The 24,657-nt window shown below is 41.6% G+C and overlaps 1 protein-coding gene across 5 annotated transcripts in view; it reads right to left on the bottom strand.

Annotated features, from left to right (window-relative positions):
* The window catches only part of daam1b (dishevelled associated activator of morphogenesis 1b), a 43,850-nt gene that overhangs the window by 12,348 nt on the left and 6,845 nt on the right, over positions 1 to 24,657 (bottom strand). For 3 of the 5 annotated variants that reach the window (XM_029462653.1, XM_029462657.1, XM_029462655.1), the window contains exons 2-6: positions 7,291 to 7,565; positions 4,916 to 5,005; positions 1,166 to 1,237; positions 801 to 895; positions 27 to 360 (exon numbers count right to left, since the gene is read on the bottom strand). In XM_029462653.1, the coding sequence (XP_029318513.1) occupies positions 27 to 360; positions 801 to 895; positions 1,166 to 1,237; positions 4,916 to 5,005; positions 7,291 to 7,476 (777 nt within the window). In that variant the 5' untranslated portion in view covers positions 7,477 to 7,565. Of the gene's footprint in view, positions 1 to 26; positions 361 to 800; positions 896 to 1,165; positions 1,238 to 4,915; positions 5,006 to 7,290; positions 7,566 to 17,257; positions 17,280 to 17,490; positions 17,873 to 24,657 lie in introns of those variants that run through there. The other 2 variants (XM_029462654.1, XM_029462656.1) reach the window with 2 other exon arrangements.

Below are 24,657 nucleotides of genomic sequence, written 5' to 3'. Positions count from 1 at the left end.
CACCTGGCCTGCTCCCACACACACACCTGAAATCTTGTCCTCTCGCAGGCGAAGCGTTGGTAGTGCAGCATGGCCTCCAGGATCTTTTTGTGTCCACCGGGCACCAAACACACGGCGCCCATGATCTCCAGCACCGCCACCTTGGTCTTGATGTTCTCCGTGGCCAGGCTCTGAGCGATGCTGTTGATGCTCTCGGAGTGAGAGAGGACGTGGGCGCGGCCCTGCGAGTTGTTCATCAGAGCTTTGATGCAGCCAATCAGAGACGTGTGGATCTGCGACTCTGTGGTCTCATAGTCCATGCTCTTCAGGAAGTTTAGGATACACGTGAGGCCGTCCAGGTCGATAAAACGGGTCACGAACCTGAGAGGAGAGCGGGAACAGAGAACTTATCTTAGCTTTTATGTGACATATAGATTATAATGTACAAATGTCCTGGAGTAAAACTGGAGTATCACATAGCAAATAGCTATATGTGTGTGTCCACTCTCTATTTCCTTGTGCTATACCTGAATCATCGTCAGCAAATGTAATAAATAACTTAGAGCATCTGCTTTTAAAGAGCAGTAAAACCTCAGGTTCCCGAAATGGAAAGGCTTAATGTGCATTCCCGTTAAAGAAAGATCCTTCAGTGACCTTTATAGGGGTTCACTTCTTAAAGGACTCATTCACATAATGTTGTGTGGAACAGAGCAGAGTGAAAGACATGGTGAGAGGAGGTTCGAGGCGATGTGATGATGGATGACATTATGTGTAAAGGACGAGGCGGAGACAGAGTGAGGATGCGGGAAGTACTCGCTCACCTCATAGGTTGTGTCCTCAGAGCCGTCTTCAAGCTCTCGATGGTTTTGTTCCTCTCTTCCTCGTCTTCTTTCTCCAGAGCGAGGAGCGTCGTTCTCTGTTTGACAAAAGATTAAACCTCATGAAGAGTCTGAAGTCTGAGGGACAATTCACAGCCAAAATAAAACTTTATTGATTTCCTTTAATGAAAAATTTATTCCCAAAGAATACAAATAAACAACCTTTAAGATTTAGTTATTTGTTGTCTCACTACTAGCTTCATTTAGTTGATTTTACAATCTTGGACCCTTGAATCGGACAGCAACAGAGGAAGAGTCGATATTCCATGTCCAAACAAACAATAAATAAAGTTCATGTTCTCACTTACAGCTGCCATTGAATTGAGCTGATCGATGTAGTACTCTGGCCAACTAGTTGCACTTTTGTTTTCTTCTTGTTCCTGAAAGAAAGAGAACAATAGAGAATGAATGCTGTGCAATGATCGATGTAAAGGAATGATAAGGACAAGATGAGTTCATTAGAAAAAGATGCTTGACTTATGAATATTAACTGTCAGTGGAACATGTTACATAAGAACGTGATCTTGAAGTAAATATTTCAGGAAGTCACATGAGAGGACAAGTTGTTATTTGTTATTATTATGTCACATGTTTGAATACATCAAACTGCAAACTGCAAACCAGATGGAGAACTTCCGTCTTCATCATTTTTTTCAGATCAATTGGCTTTGGAAGACATGAAGCAGACAAACACACAGAAGGTCTGGGGAATAAATAGCCAAAAGCCAAAAGCCTAAAGTGGAGCAGGAAATCAAAGTAGGGCGACACAGATATCCTGCCCATTTTCTCATCGAGCGCTTCACTGAGTTTTAGCAGGTGATGAGAAGTGCAGAAAAGAGAGCACAGCTGCTTGAGAAAATCTTGAGATTAGCAAATGAATGTTATAACGGCGGATTAAGGACATGACTTGATTTATGCAGAGATTAATCTCCTCGCGGGCACGTTTGTTTTACAAGTGAAAAAAGCGAGACATTTCTTCGATGATTTCGTTTTCTACCTCAGGGGGGAAAATACTGAGGAGAAAAATGAGTTGATCATGAACTTGGCTGGCACATAAAAGGGCCCCCAGCTTTCATTTTAACTCTCGCTCCATTAAGCATCGGCGAGCTGTGACCATCAGAAACTAATTGGGCGTCAGTTAATAAAGCGGCCTGCAGAGACTTGGCTGCTCCAACAGAAACTTGCGGGCCTTGGCTGGTCTGCAGGGATCGCGCAGTGACGGGAAGGTCTGTTCCTGCTGTTCCACTCACGTCCGGTGCCAGCTTGACCGGCCGGGCGCTGGAACAAGTTCAGTCCATTAGTGAAGCAGACGCAGAGGTGGGACCACTTCCTTTTGCATCTTAAAGAGTTCGTCTTTCGACTCGGAAGTCAGCACTCTTCAAACACTGACATGTTTCCAGTTTATTTAGGGTCACGATGAGAGAGAAAAGTGAGGAGTGTATTTCTGGGAGTTTATTTTTTCCACATTGGAGAAAGTAGAGATCAAACGCACAGGAGGAAACAGGAATCAATCTGTTATTTAGAGTCTGCTTGAGAGAGAAGTTACAGCTCTGTCCTCTCACAAATGAAAAGGGTTTATTATTTGCTTGAAATTTGAAACTTAACTGCAAAATCTCTGCTAACAACCAGATCAGTAAATCTGCCTCTTGGAAGGAGGAAGAAGCTTCTCTGCAGCATGATTTCATCGGCTCAGGTGCCTGGCCAAACCAAACAGCTAAAGCTTTGCTGCTCTGACTGACCTATCTCCTCCCGGCCCGACTCCTCTACGGGCAAAAAAAGAGAAAGCGTGCCCTTATCACTCGCAGGCCTAGGGCGCCCTGGTGATGACCCCACCTTCCTCCACATCATCCCTGCTGCCAGACACACAAAAGCTGCTGCACCTGTGGAAGTGAAGCCTTCCTGTTTGCCTTGGGACAACCGACCACTTCCTTTGTCTCTTTTCCACAACACACGATTTTGTATCTGTCTGAGTTGGGGCCAGATCCTGCTGCCGAGTCAGCAATATCGATGCCTTTTTGTCACTGCTTCCTCCACTAATTCCTCCCTTCTGCAGGTCGATGCTGCACATAACGATTTGTTTCCACCTTCACAAGAACACTGTCACAACCCAGGGCAACATTTGGAGTTACCTTGGCTCGGAGACTACTTCTAATGAGGCCACTAATTGGGACACAGTAGAAAATAGGAGCACACACCGTGCCGTTTCTATTTTCACTACCTTCTCTAGCCTTGTTGCTGCTGACCAGTGGACGCTGTGTGCAGCTAAAGTCACAAGTGCATGTGCATCAATAATTAAACAAAGTGAGAATAACTATTTCTGCATTGAAATGTATTGTCGACATAAATGCACATTATGGGCACATACACAAAAAACTTTAAAGGAACAGTACAGCATTTTGGGAAATAAGCTCATTGTCTTTCTTCCCTGAGACTTAGATGAAGGCATATATAGTTTTCATGTCTGTACGGTAAATATGAAGCAACAGTTAAGCCAGCTATCTTAGCTTAGCATAAAGATGGAAGCAGGGGAAAACGACCTGGCTCCATCTAAAAAGGTAAGAAAATCTGACAACCAACACCTCTAAAGCTAATATTTCCTCAAATGTTAAACAATTTCCTTTAATGATTCTACATCGATTTGTTTTGGATAGTCCAAAAATATTTGAAGGCATCAGATGTCAAACCAAAAGGTCAGTCACAATATATATCAATAAATATATCAAGACCACGATGGGGCCAGTGATGATGAGAGGAGGCTTCTACACACACTATTCCATAGTTTGACTTTTTCAAACTCGCCCCTCATATGCGACTAGTGTGATCACAACCAGTGCAATAGTTTGTATGCATGATGGGTTTCTGCAGCCGTGTTCGGAGGAGCTGTACTGTACACTGACACGCAATCTATCCATCATACTAAATCCCAACAGCCCTCACCTCCATTTTGTAACTGGATGTAGGTAAAGTATGCCTGCCTGCACAATAGTCAGGACAGGATATCCCACACACTCATATCTATGGCCTTGAGGAACACGGCTGTAAAAAATGCGAGAGCAGTGGTGGCTGGAAAGCTTAACTCGAGTTGATCTAATCTAGACCAGGCGTCTGCGTTTTCCTGCATGCAGGAAAGGAGTTAATGTACAGGGAAAGGAGGAACAGATGACATCATGAAGGCAAGACCTAATGAAATATGACTCTGTTACAGAGCAGTACATAATGAAATATGACTCTGTTACAGAGCAGTACAGTATGTTATGGCTACATGAATGCTTTGATGGGACAGGTGTATTATCTAAAAGGAGAAACCGCATGATTAAAAAAAATCCTTCCCTTTGAATCAGGGAGGACAATCAAACAATGAGACAAGGACCTGGGAGAAAAAATACTCTGGAGTCACAACATACTTCTTCTGAATTCAGTCCTGCACTATATTTCACGACTTATAACATGACACTGCCTTCTCTGGATTATCTAATGGAACAGGCTGGATTTCAGGTTTCTGTTACTCCCTCTCCACATCACTCTTTTTATATCCACCTCGTGTAACATCCACTTAGGTGAGTTATTCATGGTGGAGCTTTGAAGAGGCAGTACAGACTTATTATGTAGGAAAGGGACTGTTGAGATGCATGATAGACTGGGGAATACACTTGTTAGAAAGTACTCTTGGTACCAAAGTGGTGTGTTTGAAATTAAGTAATTATCTGCGTATTATAGGTTTAATAATAGGATGTCTTCCATTACAGTACATCAAACTAAGTTTTGCTCACCAATTCAAGTCAACACAGGGGGAGTAATTGATATACAAATAGTCATTTTGGGGGTGAAGTATTCCTTTAAAGATGAATACCTGCATTTCACAGAAACACTAGACAGAGCAGAGGAAAACAGCGATACAAGGTTTTGTGGTCTGTGTTGTAGAAAACTTACAGCTTCAGGTATCAACAAATCAATGAGGGAGGCGATTACACAAACTTGGCAGGACATTTGCAGCTGGTCTGCAGCAAGCTTGCGGAGGCTGATGTGGAGTTTGGCATAATGCACAGTGAGACTTTTACCTTCTTTTTGCTGCAGTAGATGTGCCATTTCTTCTCTGCAGGCAGAGCGAACATGGCTTCCCTGTGTTTCTCTGAAAGGTCGAGCTCGTCCTGCAAAGTGGGGACAAAGAAAATGTTAAGAAATGTTGCTGAGGAGGGTTCAAAGGGAAGAGGAAAATGTTGAAATATTATGTTATCACAATGCTTTGTTGATGATGGAACGGCTGCAACTATTGATGATATTCACTGTCAAATAATCTATTGACTATTTTCTCTATTGATCGATTTGTTGTTTGGTCTATAAAATGACAGAAAACACTGAAGAATGTTGCACAGTGTTTCGCAAAGCCCAAGAGAACATCATCAAATGTCTTGTTTTGTCCACAAAGATATTCAGTTTATGGCCATAGAGGAGTAAAGAAACCAGAAATTTGTACTAGCTTGTAATAGCCGATCAATTTAATAGTTGAAAACTAATTGATTAATCTTTGCAGCTCTACCTGCCTGTATGTAAAATAGAATATTAAATGAATATATATATATATATATATATATATATATATATATATATATATATATATATATATATATATATATATATATATAAATAAATAGAACATCATTCTCAGCTCACAAAGTAAAGACAAGTTATCAAACTATTATGCTGCAATTTAAAAAGAAAATCCAAATAATTTATTACCGGTTTCCCCAAAAACATGTGCAAAGAAACAGTTACACCAGAGCTCTGCTCTAAATTTGAGATTGGCTTTTGCTAAATCTCTTCAGGATCCGTTTGATATCACCGGGTGCTCTTATCGTCAAATTCAATACAACTCTGAATCAAATCAGATGTCTTGCAGGCTTTAGACGTGTGAGTAATGGGGGAAAAAGATAAGGCGTGGTCTGTCTGTCTGCTCGACATGTGGTAACAAACATCTGGAGACAACATGCGTCACATTGTATAACAGTTATTTCACAGAGGCACACAAAGGGTGCTGCTGGGGAAACTAAATAGCAGAGAGCATTTGAACACTGAGTACATCCAAATGCAATTAAAACATTTCATCTAGTTTTAATTTGAGCATAACACAGAAATTTGAGTTGGGGTTTGGATATAAGCATCACAGCCTGGGGACAGATATTAGTAGATGTGTGCTGCTCCATGTCTTAATCTAGATTAGTCAAATCCTAATAAAGTTGTATTTATATGAGCTTTAAGTGAAAAAGGTAATGAAAGTCACAAAAAGGCTTTTAAGCCATTTCATTTCAGGGGACAATACAGTAGCTGGTATGAACACCACTCTAAGCACAGGTTTATTCTCAATAGGGATTAAATTATTGTGGATTACCCAACAGTTTGAAGGCTAAATGTATTTATGGCGACTACTCTAAATGGGAATTGTCTTTGTGGATGTTCTCTGCTGAAGTCAACAAGCCCTGGGAATCAATATGTGCAATAATCAAGAGCATTGATTGACTAATTCAAATGTATGTTTTATTGCAGCTTCGTGTTTTTACGCTGCAACAGATTTGTTGTTAATGAATGTAGGATGGGAAGCTTCACGTTCACTTGCAGGTTTTTGGAAAATAATTCTCAAAAAAATCTCAACTTCAAAGGGTCAAGTTTGATAATAATAGATAACTGATTGTAACAGAGCAGATGGCCCCAATTTATTCCACAACGCGAAGTCTTTTTTTCCCAGCAAGGCCGTTCTGATTATACACGCACATGGTGGCTCATACTGGGCAAAGAGAAAAGCACGTGGTTGTTCTTCTCTTGGTAAACAGAGCAACTGAAAGCCTCCTTGTCGTCACACTCAACTTACTCAATTATGTCCTCATAAAGGATGGGAGACAAAAACAAGCAATTAGCAGATGGAGGAGGCCAAGACACTGAATGAGGTCTATTGATGTGCAAAAATGTCATGCTTAGATTACTGTTGCAACCATGGGAGAGGAAAATGGGGCAGGAGAGGGAAGAGAGCACGACAAATTAGAAGTGACAATAAGACAGAGGAAGAATAGCAGCCTGGCCCCGGTACTCACAAGATAGTGTAAACTGGGAGGAAGTGACAGTTTGTTTGAGAATGTAAGATTATATTTGAAATACATCTGAATAAAAGTATCTGTTATGCTAGATGTTCAACATACATTGTATAAAGACAAATCCTTCAATTCTCTTGTCTCTTGCTTGTCTCCTTATAAAATGCGAATATTTCTTTAAAAAGGCTAAATCATTTCCTAAAAACAGCGGGGCACTGCAATGTTTGGCATTACTCAAACAGGAGCAAATAGTGCATTTGTTGGAGTCTATTTTCAGCTGAGAATTTATAAACATGTGCTGATCTAGTGACAGCAGCACAATGGTGTATGTGGGATGTGGAATAAAGTCTTACCACCAACTCGGAGAACATGCCATCCAGCTCATCATATCCGGGCATCGGCAGTGGTGGCTCCATGGCCTGCAGGGCAAAGTCCTCCCTGAGCCTGTAGGTGATCTCCGGGTGATCGCTGCTGTTAAAACAGCAGAAGATGAAGGAGAGGCCACTGCGGCCGCCGCCGCCACGTTTCCGAGGAGCCATGGCTGTCCAATGCGTCCGTCTGTGGGAGGCTCCTTCAGGGCCTCTTTACAGCCTCCTCCACCTCAGAGTTCGGCCTCCGTCAGAGAGTACTGTGGACAAGGAGAAGGGACACGGTGAGCTTTCAACACAAAACTAAATCTGGACTCAAACATTGGATTGAAGTCTTCATAACTCAAGTTAGTGCTTTTCAACAGTGCTCAATAACAGAAGCAGAGTTTTCTCAGAGATAGATAGAAGTTACTACAGTCCACAAATACTGAGACATGCCCATTTAAATGCTCCCAAATATGAGGATTAATACTTTCTGCGCTCTTAGACTAAATCAGAACTATATGAAGGCTACTAGTTTTTCACAGTCAGCCTAACTTACTGCCCCTGGCAAGGGTTAATGATGTAAAGTCATACTTTTTTGAAGGAAACGCACAATGCACTGTATCATTTCGGGGCAAGCATTGAAATATTCATTATATTGTTTATACAACAGGTCCCGTGAGAGAGTGGTGTTTGAAATGGAGACCATAATTTGCCAGGATTAGTGTATTCAGGCCTTTTCGTCTCCCCTTCCTTCCTATTCAGCATCAGCTTTCCTCTAAAGACCTAACGAGGAATGATTAGAGGGGTGTGTTGACAATGACCATGGTGAGAGGTGTCAGAGGCCTTTTGTGATTTTGAAGACTGGCTTGGTCATCGTGGGTAAAGAGCAAAAACAGGCCTTCTTTTAAACCCTGAGATGAGTCATAAGGTGTGTAAGTCGGACTGAATGTTGTTCAAAGGACAGGTGAGCTTTACAACATGTGGAGTTCACATCAAACTCTAACATACACAGCCTCAATCATCCTGATAACCATTAACGCCAGACTTTCCCTTCCTGGCTCGCTGACTTTGCAGACATCATTACACACTTGGTTTAGTCTCAGGCAGCTGCATTTTCACCAGCCATGTAGGAAGTGTGTGCAATCCTGTTGGGACTATTGCCCAAACTGCCCTGCCTCTATATCACAGATGAAAATACATACAGATCAGCTGTCATAAATGAACAGCATTGATGAGGAGGGTTGAGCACATTACAGAAAGTGTTAGCCATGCTAGCTGCAGGAATCTATGGATGGCAATGTCTGCAGTGTCGGACGTCCCAGACAAGTCTAAAATATCTTAAGAACTAGATGGACTGCCATGAAATGTTGTGCAGACATTCATGTTCCCCAGAGGATGAAACCTAATACCTTTGGTGATCCATTAGCGTTCCTTTATTGAAAATCAGAATTTCAATTTGTCCAATTCTTTGGTTTAAAGCCAAACTAATGACATCCCTATCGGCCCACATGTTGTGTTTAGTGCTAGTTAGCACATGTTAGCGTGTTAACGTCTTAACTAAGATAGTGAAATGTAATCAAAATGTAAAGGTTTCGCTTGTTTGTATTTATTAAACAAGCTAAACATCTGCATGTTAGCATTGTCGCCATGCTAGCTTTAGTAATTAGCCCACAGCACCGTATGTCTTCTTTCGAGAGGATATTCTGACCTGGGATCAGATGAACTATACGTGGAGCATTGAGTTACAGCTATTCAAACATTACTAGTGATAGTTTACTCTGTTGCTAAAGCTAAAAACTGAAGTTTGAGAAAAGACAGACCTAGAATCTCCCGAGTGAAAACATAAACAAGTTTGATTTGTAACTACTAAATCACACAAACACGGAGTAAGAGAGGAGACAGCTGCAGTATGTGCTCTCAGACCTGCTGGCTTATCTCCAAGCAGGAATAATGGAGTAAAGTGCACAAGACCTCTCTGCTGTTTGGCAAAGAAAGACATTGTGTTCAGATATCGAAGAGGACACCGCCGTCAGCATGTCACAAAAACAGCTCCTCAGTCTCCCTCCCTGCTGTTCCTCAAGTATCATAACCACAGAGGCGGCTGCGCTGACCTGCAGGAACTTCTGGGCGTCTTTTCTTGGTGACCGACATCCCGCTGAACATAACCAAGTTCACTTCACCTTTCCCAGTGTTTTCAGAGGTTTTGCCCAGACTAGAATCATCTTTTATAGATTGTGATTATTTGTTATTATTTAAAACAAGTATATTGTGGTATTATGTTGTTGTACTGTTTGTTTGTCGTAGTCGGAAAGTCTCGTGTGGAGGATTTAATTCCTGTACCAGAACATTTTCAATGAATTTCAATAAGTCATTTACAGTGTGATGCAGTCCAAATGTAACCTGGTCAGGTCAGAGGGCTGAGGAGAGCTAAAGTTATCTCTTCCAAAAGGGAAAATGAAGACATTTCCTGTGGCAACTTTGTCCAAGTAGAAAAAAAAATCCATTTTGTGGCCTACCTAAATAAAGCCTGATGCCATCACCGTCTCATTTTAGTCACTTTTTGGTTCATCTGCTATCCAGCTGCTGTACTTTTCAAATTTGGAACGGCCACTAAAGCGGTCAGAGACTTTTTCCGACCAACAGAAGATCTTAAAATCTCATACTATCTTTGTATTTCACTCTTAAAGGTTTTTTGATCTTTGTTTTAAAACACGTCTCCTTTAAATTTGCTGATGCCAAATAAAAACTAAACAAGCAAATGGCCGAAAAAGGAATATAAACACTTAAAAACACAAAGATGAGGTACCATTTAACAATTGAATACTTTATTCTTAGGTAAACTGTGTTGATAATTTGTTGCAATGGCCCTTTAATCAGACACACAAGACATTGATCAAATTACCACGTGTGTGTGTGTCTTGGTGACTAACAAACTAGTAATAGTTGGGCAAACTGTCAAACAAAACTAACAGTCAACTTTATCCACTCTTTCCTAAATAAAGACAGAAAATAAATAAATATATACAGAGCTTTTAGTGTACTACATAGACAAGGTACCACATGTGTAAAGTGCACAGCAGCTCACCCTTACTTACACACTGAATAGTGTATTTATTTTGACACATCCTTGACTTTTCCAAATAGACTAACAGAGGCCTCAGCAGCAGCTGCTTGGCTTCACGCTCACCATCTATTCTAGCATGAAGGGAAGAAGCAATTCAAAGCCCTCCTTTGACCATATTAGTCCACAAAACTGCCCATCTTTTCCATTAGCTAAAGGGAGCTGTAAACTTTGTATAAACTCGTAAGCCAGAGTGGGACAGCGCTGGTCCCCAGCCAGCTACAGGAACCTGCTGATGTGCCACGGCTGGTCCATGTGGGGACTGAGGGTACGACGAGGCAGAACACAAAGAGTGGGAGCGTTTAAGGTTCAAACATGCAGACTGTGACACTGTTTAGACTCTGTGTTTGTGCTGTAATTGTTAACCTGTGAGGCCTGAGTGCTCCGACATTCGCCCCCGGAGGTTGACTGTCAGACGGTCAAGGTTCCCAACATAACAGAGACCTGTTAGAACAAGAGGACATTCCTTTCATAGCCAGGTGAGCTTAGTGACCCTGAACAACACCCATACAAACAACTCCTTCCACTGTCACCTCCAACTGAGAAGAAACGCAAGCATGTACAACTCACCCAGTCAAACCGACCCTTAGCTGTCCAAGCGGTAAGAGTTAGAAGAATGAATGGTTATTTCCAGAATTTATCCTTGTAGTAAGCTTGTTTGAAATGTTAACAGTCTGTACGTTGATAATAATGCCATTAACAGCTGCACTTTCCATATAATCAAGAAGAATACTGTTTATACTGACATAAATCCACTCTTGGACTGGAGAAACATCGTGACTTTTGTAGGCTGCTGCTTACAACACGAGGCAGATTCTTTTTCTACTCCTTCATTCATACACATCCAATAATTAAACCCGCCCACCCATATATCCACACAAACACTCCCCTCTTTGTCTATAGGAGATTTCTATCCTTGGATAGCCTTGTTGTTTTCGTGACCATGTGGTTTGGCGGATGACCTGGCGTGAGTCCAGACTGTAAAAAGAATCCCAGTGTTTGTAAAGTGAGTGTGAGCCCGTGCGTGGGGCCTGCACAAGACCTCTCCCGCTAAACCTGTGCAAGTGTCAGGACCGCTGGAGAAAAGGCAGAAGCAGAGAGGAGCATCTTAAGCTAAACACAAGCAAGAGCTCACGTTATTGCACATGTGCGAAGAGGAAAGAAAAACAGAGAGCAGGAACTCAAAGATGACCTGACACTTTTCATCCAGCTGTCTTCATTCTTCTTCTTATTTTTCTCAGATTTTGTTCTGTGCTCATCTCTTCAGCCTCCTCCACTGTTCAAGCTCACTTCAACATCTATATTATGTGCCGAACGGCATCAACATCAATGGTGCTTAACAAAAAGGATGTGGGTTTGATCTTTTAAGAAGAAAAGGACTAAAAGCTCTGTTTATAGTTGAATATTTGCTGGTTTCTTTACTCCACTATAACAGTAACCTGACTAACTTTGAGTTGTGACTAAACAAAGCATTTGAGGATGTCATCCTGGGCTTTGGGAAACACGGATCAACATTATTCACTGTTTTCTGACATTTTATAGACCAAACAACTGATCAATTAATTGAGAAAATAATCAATAGAGTAACCGACAATGAAAATAATTGTTAGTTGCAGCCTTAGTTCAACTTCTCTGGTCCTGCTTTGTTCGCTAAATAAAAACAAGCCAATCCAACAGTGCCACAGTACTCCTATAAGGTACATCATTCAACAATTGACCGCCACCTTGGACCTACTGAGTGAAGTTTGAGATGCTGGTATCCAAAGACATAGAAACAGACAATAACAGCATGTCAAAGTACTGAATACTGCCAAACATGAAGGAAATGTGCAAAAGTGTGCAATCAAACTACTCACAAAGACAAAAGATCCGTTTCTAAACCAAAACAAATCTGAATAAAAACATGCCATCTCATAGTAATTATGTAGTACGTCATGAAATAACTGCCGTCATAAATAGGTGGCTTGTGCATAATCTTTATCTTAACAACTTAATGCTAATAAGCCAAACATGTACCTCACTTGGAGCAGGCATCCAACCTTGGAGAGAGAACACAGTGGACAGTAGTGTATTGAAAGCAGATGTGTGAAATACCTTCTTCTGCACCAGCTGGCATCTATCAGCAGTCTCTGGCACTGAGATGTACTTTTAATTTCTGATACCTACAGCTGCTGTGGCTGCCTGAATCATCATCAGCACTAATGCCGGTTGGGACAAGACAAATGTTTCTAACTGAGCAAAGTAGCTCTACAGCTAAAGGTTAACGGAGGAAACCTTGGATGAGAATGTGATTACGAGAGCAGTAATGACAATCAACATTAGGCTGCAGGGTTGCGTCACCTTGAGTTGTTTTGAGAAGGGATACAGTATGTCTCTCTTGGGTTCAGGCGCTAATTAGAAATAATCTACCTTTTAAAATGTCCCTGAGTGAGACTGAGACTCCCTCCCTGCTCCAGGGACTTTGTTCTGTCTGACCCTAACCTTTCTGTGCATCGAGCGAATGAAAATGAACTGTGTCACGTTACTATTATCATCATCCTTACATTATGACATCCTACCTACCCAAGACGGCACTCGTGTATTCATGCTTTCAAAAAGGCCCAAATCGTTTCCTATGTTTTTTTGGGTGTAGCTGTAACAATGAGAAAATAAAAATGTGTGAACGCTGTTAACTGACTGCATGTGCTGTGCAGAGTATAGCTGCAGCTGTGTTATAGGCAGACCAGAAAAGCATTTGGTGCTTAGAAGTTTAATCTTCTTTTCAGATTTAGGATTTGGGATGGATCAGACTTGCAATTTGATGATCATCTCACAGCAGGATTTCCAAGGCAAAGCAGCTCTGAATTGTAGGTAGTGCATTTTCATACTATCCCTGGGATTGCATTGGGCTTCACACAAGAGGTTTAGGGACTTTTGGAAACCCCCATGACTGTTGTGCACTACACTTAGTAATTTATTTTGGATCAATTTGGACAGCTGCAAACAAAAGGCTCAGCAGTCCCACAGTGAAGGCTAGTAGAAGTCCTTTCAGCTGGGGGCTGCCCTGCTGAAAATCAATCAGCAACCCAGTGTTTGGACACGGAGCGGTTGCCTAACCTGGGAAACTCAAAACTGTGTTGACTCAACCACAAAATGCTCAATAGCAACAATAGTCAAAAGTAATAAAAACAATTCCTCAATGCAGCTGCAGAGCATGAACTGCTAAGCTTTGTCACACTACAGAAAAAAACTCATATCTCCTATGTTGCTCAAAGCCCACATCAGTAACTGCTAACTGAAAGTAAACCGCCACATGTTATTAATTATTTTCATGTTGAACATGTCACATTTTCTAATTGTCTCTGGTTTAGCTATGGTACAAACGGCACAGTGGTGCCCAATTGTCTTGCACAGCTGGATAGCATACATAACCTTCGTTCTGCCAACTACTTAACGGCGCCCCAAGTACACAAGGAGTAAACACACGCAGACTTGGACACACATCAGAAGATAACTGGGAAATGATAGAAATGCTGACTGGCAGGTTAAGAGGAGATTAGAATCAACTAGTCAGACAACAGAGAGAGGTCTAAACTGCCCTCAGTGTGAAAACTGCAGAGTTACAGACAGTAGCAGAACTGTTGGGCTTCGATGCCTGTGTGATCATGTGCATTTACATTACAGGATTGTGTGTCGAGATATGACAAATGCATTGCCCCTGGAGCATTAATGTCACATGGCTGAGGGAGTAGAGCTGAAGTGGCTCTCAGATTACAGGATTAGCATATAGGGAGAGCGCAGAGAAAGGGATAACAGCGCAGAGACACACAAAGGAAGCATTTCTTCCACCAGCTGATACATTTTGCACTTAATGTCTCTTGTCTACATGTCTGGAGGTTCAAAAAGTTCTCATCTTGTAGGACTTTGAAGTTGTGGATTGTTACAAAGTTACTGTGCGCTGTGACTGTTTCGCAAAACATTTATATGGTGGAATGTTATGAGTCTTTTGTTGTGGAAGTGTTTGCAGTTTTTATGATGACATAAGTGTGTGTGAGCGTTGATGTGTGTTCATCTGGAACAACAACGCACTATTGCATGATTGTTAAACCAATAGTGTAACTGATTGTGGACATAAACAAACAAATAATAATCTAAAAAAATGGTATTACTTTATTGCACTTTTTAGTTTCAAATATTAGCTGATTTTTTGAGAACTCTATTAGCCACGTCACATAGAGGTAATCTAATTGTTTTCCACATCCTTCCCCATGAAACAGACTTGTGGTCTTCACACGTTTCATCCAGATACATTATCAGTCTGTGATGACTCATTAGTTCAAGACCAGACTCTGTATCTCAAGCCACGCCTGTTTTCATCAGTCAAGGTTAATTATCTGGTCAGAAATGATCACCAAACAGGAACAGAAGATAAAGGCTGTGGTCAGTACGAGCAGAGTAACTTACTGTGTTCGTTCCTCGTGTTGAGGCCACTGCATTCGTTCATGAACAAAGGGTTGTGCAAACCCAGTGCTGATGAACAAATGTTTGTCAGATAAGTTGTTTTGTTGCCTGGGAGAGATTCAATCACTGGTGAATACAATTTGTGGGTTTGGCTCCGATCTAAAAGCCTAGAAATGGTCTATTTCCTGGCAGACCCACCTTATGTTTGTTTGAACTTTAACACTTTAATGTGAGATGTGTTACAGTAGCATGCTTTGCACAGAACTAGAAACATTGCATCGGTTCCGTCGAAATACTGGATGCTTTGAACAAATCTGTATGTACTCCCATATGAATTTGTGAAGAGAATTCATGATAATGTAATCACCTATTGTGACGGATTAGATGGAAAAATAAGTCATTTTTTGTAAGAGATAAAACTAAATGTTATCTAAAATGCGGTGAACTACTCCACTCCTTTAAAAGTAATTTAGTGGTATACCCCTTTAATTCTTAAGCGCATGAATGATAACATGAAGCAAAACATTTACATTTAGGATCGGGGAGGGTGCGAATGAAATGTAGGGAGGACAGAGATTAAAAAGCAGGTTAAAGGCTGCTGCTCTTTCCGCAGGCAAGGTTGTCAAACTCGTTCTCCAACCCCGCCACTCTCAACATGTTAGCATTCTTCCTCGGGTCAACCCTTCAAGTGGAGGTTAGACTCGGGGCAAAGAAGGAAACTACTCAAACGTGTGACAATATCCTTGCCAGGGTGTTGAGCTTAGTCATCTGGGTTCAATTTGTTGGCTATGATCCAAAACACTGGAAAGGATCAGTTTGGTTTAAAAATAGCACACGTAGCACGTAGCACGTAGCATAATGGTTGAAAATAAGAACAAAACAAAAAGCAGTGTTTAACACAGCTAAAAGTAATGGATACACGGTTGAAATACAGTAGAAATAATGGATGAATGGTAAAACATAATTAACTAAAAGTATTAGCAGTAAGTGTCAAAATAGTTTATAGTCACAGATAAATGGTTGAAACTTCTCGCTTCTGCCAAGTGGTAGTAGTACGAAAGCAAACTTGGACAAATGAATTCATTTGTACTCAAAATATTTATGTAATTCATAACATCAGTCTAAAAACGAATAACTTACAAAGGTTGGAGACCACTGAAGCAGACGATCAATAACTCCCTGACTATCATCAGTACAGTCATGCAATTAGTGTCATCACGGTTACATCTGTGATGCTATCAACGTTAAAGATGTGACGACTACTCGAAGACCAGCATCACTGTAAATATGCAGTGAAAACTAGGAAATAAGAGAAGCTGCTTAATATCAAGAAAGAACGGAAAAGGATAAACCTTTATTGAGTTCAGATATAAGCTGTGGACTTTAAAAACATCATAAAGCACCAACAGCTGTCACCATGATCTCCCTCTGTCCATGAGAGAAGGAACAGTAAATATTATTACGCGCACCACAGCTCGGCACACTCCTATAATAGTCACAAATCTATTTCTGAGTCGTAAAACTGATAACCTCTCAGATCATCAATAATGGAGCGGGGGAGAGCGTCGTAAGCTTTTCTAGGATACCCTGAGCTGCAGCATGTCCTTTGAAAACCCCTACCTCTTCCTCAGTTGCTATGGTAACCAGAGCGGTGATTGACCGGTGCAAGCTGGGTGGGTGGGTGATTTAATGTAAGCCCCTTTTCAGCGCACATTACCCTCCTTTTTAATCTGCTCTGGATGTTTATAGGGGAGAAAATAGGATTGTCTCTAATTCAGCGGACAAAAACAAATAACAAAAAAACATTTAGGATTACAGGGTAAAATCTAGCTTGCAGTCACTCAGGGGCAGCATGAAATCCTGCAGAGCTACTAGACTTTGTACTCCATCAGTCTGTATAGTATTGACATGCGACGTAGAGAAATCTCTCAGGAGAAGCTGAGGAAGTGGAACCTGAGAAGGATGGGCAGCGGCAGGAAATGAGCGAGGTGAACGAACAGACCCCCCTCTGCTCAAGGTGACTTTCCTTTTCATTGACCTGATTATCTGCACTCCGCCCCTCATCATGGAAAAAAGTATGCCATCCTCTCTCACACACACTCTCACACACAGACACACACAACACTGATAACGGGCTGCATTTGCCGGTGGGAGGTAGCAGCCTGTAGCCTCTGTGTACGAACACATATTTCTACCACCACCTCACCCTACCCCCAGACCAGCCTTGTCATTATGGGGCATTCCCTGCATACACAGGACAACTCTCTTAGCACGAAATCAGCCCCGGGGGCCTGATCGGAGAGCCCTGTCATCTCACCCTCTCTACCCCCCTCCCCCGTTGCTAAGGCAACATCGTTTTTCCGCACCAACACCTCCTAATAAGACAGACGTGACACAATCACCTACGTCTTGGGGAGAGGAATCCAGCCTGTATCCTGACACGCTGGGGAGTGATAAAACAAACCAGCAGCCCCGACTCCACACACGGAGACACCGATAGCCTCGGACTATCTCCCGGTCACATGCGGTCCACACACACACACATTCCTATCAGCAGACGGCTTCGGCTCCTGCACTCCCTTTCCCTGCGCTCATTTGATTACAGGGTAGAATAGGCAGATCCATTGAGCTTGTCTTACCCTGTCCAGTAGAGAGATCGCCTCTGTTGCATTCCCTTTATATCCTCAACTCACTGCAGCATCCAGCTTTCTGCACTGTCGTCAGAAAGACACAACACACAGCGGAGCATTTTCTGCACAAGGTATGTAATCCACGCAGGTTCGTCGCTAATAAACACCTTGAATCCCAGAGGGCTGTCAAAATCAGCCAAGAAGAAAATCCCAGTTAGATGGAGGCAGGTTTCCTCTGATGGCACGAGGGGCAAACAAGGGATGAACTCGCCATATAGCATGAGCTGCTGTTTGAGATCTTGCAAACAGCAGCTTGGAGGCGAGAACTTCTCCTCGGCGTATCAACACCCTCCCTAACCTCCTTCTCTCTGCCTTTCTCTGCAGAATGCCGGGGGCAGAGGGGATAGGCACAGATGTTACTGGCTGCAGGCCACACCCCTTTTCAACACTCCCAGTCCTAATAGGATGCAGCCGAGCCGTGGCCGCCGCCCAGCTCACCCCCTCCCCCCCTACACTGGCTTTGGACAATTTGCTTTGGGTTTGTTTGGAGAGGGCTTGTTTGGAGAGCTGCAGGAGGGAAACAAAGCTAAAAAGGTGCAAATGTGGGTGTGGGAGGGAGATGGATGGGAGGAAGTGAAAGTGTGACAAGGCTACTGTAGAAATATCAAAAACATAAATTAAGAAAGAAAACAGATACTACTTCCCATTCTCAAACCTGAAAGGAATACTTCACCCCCAAAATGATTATTTGTATATCAAAAACACACCCGGCGTTACCTTAAATTTGTGAAGAAAATGAAGAATACAAAAACTGATTGCATGCTTATGTGGAAGTGTTTTAAATGTTAAGGTTTTAGGGAACATGTGTTTGGGAAGTGGATAAATGACACTTGGATTACACTGCACAAGTTTGTAAACGGATGTTTTGATACAGTTTTGCTGTTGTTAACCCCCATTCACTTCAATTCATTAAGACTTTTCTCTGTTTTGGACTCTCCGTTCACCGTGGAAGCAGTGCAAAAAAACAACAACAAAGTGTTTTAATTGATTCAAGGAAACACGGGATGATTAATAAATATACAAATGATTATTTTGGGAATGAGGTATTCCTTTAAACACCTCCTATGTATCATAAACACATATTCAGCCTGAGCAACCTAAAACATTGCACATATTCCATCCAAACAGTCTGGCACTGATGAGACAGTTGAGAAAATATCCAGAGGATTTTAATTTAAACAATCCAAGACACTCCCACATGATTTACAACAGAAGCATCACTCCTGCATCTCAGCTAATTAGTGACTCACAACATCCAGCATCCATAAAACATCCCTATATTGCAACATAGTGATATCTCTTGTGACCGTACCAAAGTTTGTAAGGAATTTGGAGGATGTTAATCCAAAAAAGCATTTCACTTGAGATGTACAACGTTGCAGTAATTTGGCCTTTTGCTGCAGGATTTCAGACGAGAGAAGCAGCAATATAATAATGTAAGACCTATTTTAGTCAGGGTCTTCATTTCATGTGAGATTTCCAAGTAACTTAAGTGAAGTCACAAGTTATTGTTTTGACAGAAAACACATTATACAACTACTGCTAAAACTATTGGGTTCATTTTGTCTTTCTATTCCTCCTTTTCTCTTAAATTCTGTTGTGAAACTCAAAATGACAAACGTCGCGGGCGGTAGGTCATATCAGCTGTCGCTAATTAATGTTAATTACGTGAGTTGATTGCAGGCGAAACTTCAACTTGGCTGCTGACGGGTTTGTATGGTCTCTGCAAGCCAGTGTCTGTACTTAACCAAAGATTGTTTATGAGGTAAAAGAAGCATCACTCTGTGACACCACGGTACAGCCGCAAGTGGACCGAGTGTTTTTATAGTTCCCACAGAAGTGTGATACAACTTCTCTCGAGCCGTTCGTGTCACGTCAGTTTTAGGAGTCACGTTCTTCCTGTTAAACTTCCGCCATATTTTTCTTTTTTTCTCGTTTTGTTTTTCGTGTATTTCTCAGTTTTTATTGGTTTATTGTCGACTGATAGGTTTTTTTAATTTATTTTTTATTTCATGTGCTTCTTGTTGTCGTCATGTTTTGTTGTATTTTTCTAAAATGATGTGCTTAGTTTTCTTTTCCTTCCTATTCTTGTTATTTGTTTTTCTTCTTAAGTTGAGGGATGTCCGTTGTACAAGCCCCTTGGCTTTTTGACTTCTACCTCAAAACATTTTTATTATCTGGATTTTATGCAGTCTTATGCAGAACTCAAAAAAATGGCACAATGCTGGCGGCCCTGGTTGGACCACTAAATTAACATTTAGGTAAATGTTGATGTTGGTACCAGCTATTACCCAACATTAAAGGACTCAGGAATGTGCCATCCCTACTTTAAGAAGTTTATAACATACAAGTATTGTTGAAACTACATTAGGGGGGTGTTGATTCAACTCTCACGTCATTCTTGAGGCTATAACATTCAAACTAATTACTTTGTCATGTTACTGCAAGACAATGCAGACATGTTCTCATAAGAAAACAGAAGTCATTTACCTGATTCAGGCCCTACAGGTTTCTGTTCAGGTGTTGTTGAAAGAATGTGAAGAAGTGAGTCAAGTGCTATTAGGTGTATCACGGTAACAAGACGTCAGAGTGCTCTTGTTGTATATTTTGTTATGCAACACAGCTTTGTCCAATCAGCACATAATCAGGAAACGTGTCATAAACACAGTGGAGTATCAAATGTTCTGTAACTGAGACTGTCACCGAGAATATGGATTTACACTCCTTGCCAAGAAAATTCTGGACTCAAAAGGAAATCACAAATCAAACCTAAAAGCAAAATTGAGACTTTTTCCTTAACAGCTGCGAGTGAGCACTCAGCAATAGTCAGTATCAGAAATGCTTCCTCGCTTCATCCCTTAACCATAAAACAGCCCAAAGCAACCACTTTCCACTTAGGATCATGGACCATTATGATCACTTTACTTGAATCTTTGGGTTATTAAAACTTCAAAGTTTCTAAACAGCTGCCTCTCTTGCTGCCAACGTGTAAAGTGCATGCAGCTTTAAGATTTCTGGACGACTCCCAAGTCACATGTAATGCTTGATGATAACATCTTATAATTGTCTGATCTTCCTGAAACTTTTTAAATGGCCGTATCTGAGACTGCACTTGATCCAAGCAACTGGGCTTGTGTGAAACAACAATTTATCTCAACAGTTCTGGTGTTGCAGACATCAGTGGCGAGCCGCGCCGGTGCAGTCATGAGTGGATAACAGTGGAAGCTGCACGGTCCTGGGTAGCTGCCTCTGTAAAGAATGACCTGCAGCTGGAATAACAGACAGGTCCTGTTCTCATGCAGGGCTTCTGTTCTGGTGGGACGGATCGTCCATGTCAATAGAAGCCAGGACTGATGTTATGGTGACCTCAAGGGCACCAGGTACATTCAACAGGAAACGTATTGGTACACTGATGACATTTCTAGAGACAATGGCTTTTTCGTGCCTTTCTGTGTTTAAAGGAGGATTTTAAGCAGAGATGCTCTATAGCAAAAAATGGCACATTACAAGCTGAGCCAATGGTATGACATGGTGTGCACTTTAAGTGGTTTAATGTATTTACATTTTATTTTGCAAACATTAGATATTTACTCAGCTAAACAACCATATTAAGCATTTTGAAAATATGTTATATACGACATTCGCAAATTTATACAATTGACACCGTTTGGCCCACCAGACCGACGCTTCAACACCAACAGAGAGAAAATATATTGGTGTTGCCAGAGAGTGTGTTGCTGAGATACTACTCGAACTACTTAAACAGAAACTCAAGCCAAAAACATGGCGTTTGTGTGAACCTTTTCTCTCTTTACTGCACTTATCTGTTAATGATTAAGGGTTTGTAAAGGCAGACAAAACTACACTTTACCCTTTTCTTTCTGGTTCCTCCACAGGTAATCCATTTTTCTGTTGCTTTGGCCTTTTATGATTGTGTGTCATGTGTTGACCTAGCAAGCATGCAGCAATATAAACAAACCATAACATATACAAAAAAGGCACAATGCAACAAGGCATAACAAAAGATAAACAGAATCAAAACCGCTTGTCATCAACCCCAATGATATATGCAACTACTCTCCAAACATTGCTTTTGGGACACGGCATTTAACAAAGAGTGCAGTTAAAGGTTGAACGCTGCTGAAGTTTAGAAATCAGTTTGCAATGCATGAACAGTGAAACAAGGAAGTATGGAAAACTGATTAGCTGCAGATTGTAGATGGTCCTGAAAAGTTCAGCTGTGATTACAAGCCTGTTGACTGAGTTCCTCTGGTAATATAGGAAATAAAAAAGGACTTTTTGTGAAATGTTAATTGTTGTGCTTCCAATGTGAAACATGGGGTCAAAAGCCACAAACACAGGAGTTGATAGACATAGTGGAAAATACATAAAGTTCTTCTGCAGGCTAATGATAAGTATATTCTCAGCAGAATCATGACTGACAGACCTTAAATTAAAAACACCGTTTCTCAGATTGCTGCCAAGGAATGTGTGAAAGGGGGAACGTTATATTACGGCCCGTATCATGTGGTGGAGGGGAACAGGGCGACGCCGTACATATGTTTCATGCAGGGTGGGGCTAAATCCATAGATTCCACCCATGCAGCCCTCCCTTGCAGGAGACCCTAACATTCACAAATTAAATACCAGGATTGAAAAAGGTCCCATTGGTCTCTACCCACCCTCTGGAAAGCTTGTAATTACCCCCTGGAATAGAAGTCCATCCCATAAGGGGCCACATTGACTTTCTGCATCCACTAATCTCTAGAACGCAGCCGAACAACTGCAATCATGACAAGGAAGCCCAAGTAAGGATACAACACTTTACGGTTTAGATGCTGACATAAAAGGAGAAGAGAAGAAAGTGTTTTTCCAAGAGGATAGATGTGGCAAACTCTAGCTTGTGGTAGAGATAATAACATTAACCTAATGGTAGGGATGGGTTTTCTCAATCTATACGTCATTCTGGAGGATTTAGGTTTCTAAAGATAAAGGTTCTCTTCAGAAGAAGTGAAAGGCACCGCGGCAAAAATATTATGAAGTGAATGGCTGCAGCTGCAGTGAACGTGCTTGTAACGGATTGACAGAATTGGAGGGTTAAAAGACTGTGGCTTAACTTGTTGATCCCTCCAGATGTAGGCCAAGCTCACTGTGCTGACAAATCAGTGGTTTCAGCCGAGAGAACAAGGAGGCAGCATAACGCGCTATGAGAATTACAGTAGAGGTAACATAGAAACAAACAAAAACAAATCAAATAGAGTAACATTAATCCAACATAATCCAATCAGTATCCAGTCTGCTCTGGGGGTGAAGACAGCTTCAGTACGTTGCATGTGGCTATTAGCTAGCGTCACACATGGGTGCTCTGAGAATTAGCTCACCAGACTAAATCCATGTGAAAAGGTCTGAGGTCTCGGCCTCATCTGTGACCGCCAACACGGATGTGAGACTGGCTTATATCCAGCCGGACGCATGACTGACTGACTGACACAGAAGTAAAGACTAAAGTAATAACCGGCCGGCGTACAGTACGCGGCCATCTTGTATGGCTGCGTGGCTGAGCTACAAGCTGCTTATCTCAGAGTGTGACATAATCTCAGCAGTGAAAAACAACCTAAGACGAGACAAACCCAAACTAAATATTAAAGCTAGGAAAGTCTGCTGGGAACCAGAAACCAAAAATTAAACCATAACACAAACAGTAGAAAAGGATGCTTGGGGACGTTAACAAGGACACCTGCTGTTTAACAGGATCGACCTGACAGCCTCTGCCCTGTGGCCTCTCAGCTATCAACTGTACAAGGCAAACTGCTGGGACACAAACAAACACACTGTGTTCAGGCTCGCAATGCTAATATCACTGTCATTCTCCTTAAAACAGACTGATAAGTACTGAAAGATGAACCAGTTGTTCTAATGGATCACCTCTAAATCATAACAGTGGTGAAAGTATAACAAGTTGCATAACTGTGAGAAAAGAAAGAAATATGGACTCTGACAATGGTCGCCACTAAAAACTGTAATACAATCACTCCTGAGGAACATGAAGCTGTTGACGCAGCTGGTTTCGTCTGACTGCGTGGCTGTTTTGACGGCTTTTCTACAGTAATGTTATCACACAGATATGTTATACTGTGGGAACCTGCTCGTCGTAGACTAGCAGCAGCCTAAAACTCTACCCAAAGCAACCAGGATACCTTCCGTTCCTAGAGGGAGGAACATGGCTACTGAGGCTATCTTTCGGATAAACACAAACACAATATACGCCATCAGCAAAGAATGAAGACAGCAATTTGAGTTCATCACCGGACTGAGATGCATTACTTACGTGAATGTTATTTGTGAGAACTCACAATGTGCTTCACAACAATAACGACAAAGAAACAAAGATGCTTTTTCAAACAATCGCAAATTCAATAAGAATGTGCATGACTGACATTACCGGCTCAAGAGACGCCAACTCAGTTAACGGGAAATTGCATTACCCTGGTAAAAATACCAATAAACATCTCAGTTTAGGAGGTATACAAACGGCGAGAGATGGAGAGACTCTGTTAAACTGAAGCCTGCATTTATTTCCATACGTTATTGCAGAAGATTATCATTAATCAAGACAGGCGGCGAAGCAAGTTAACTCCATCCATGACCAGGTCAATCCTTTGCCGACTCTTAATCCTTGCCTCCATGCTGTTGTCAACTCTTGTGTTGATAAAATTGCATCAATTTATGAATGAAAGAAAGATAAAAAGATAAAGCCTAAACATATTCTTCTAGCTTTTGCTTGACAACTTGTCAGAACTTGAGTGTGCTTTCTGAAGGGTGGAGAGGCATTTTAAGAGCAGGATAAAGCATGCCGTGCTCTGGCACAGTCTGCTGCTGAATCTGATATCTGTCTGCCGTTTCAAGGCCTGCAAGACATGCTTTGGTTTGTCTGTGAGGGACGAACATGTCGGCATCTGACATGTTCCGATCAGAGAAATCATCAAACAGGATCCCTTGTTCTGCCAATACATGTCATTTCTAAAATGTTCCACTCAGTATTTTTAAAGCATTAATATGTACCCTCAAGGCTTGAATTTAGAAAAATAGGATTTGTGAGGTCATCGGGTTGAAGTT

The sequence above is a fragment of the Cottoperca gobio genome, chromosome 24 (genome assembly GCF_900634415.1).
Source record: "Cottoperca gobio chromosome 24, fCotGob3.1, whole genome shotgun sequence".
In the NCBI taxonomy this organism is placed as follows: Eukaryota; Metazoa; Chordata; class Actinopteri; order Perciformes; family Bovichtidae; genus Cottoperca; species Cottoperca gobio.
Note: the sequence above shows the minus strand (reverse complement) of the source record. Positions and strands in the feature narration are given on the sequence as shown.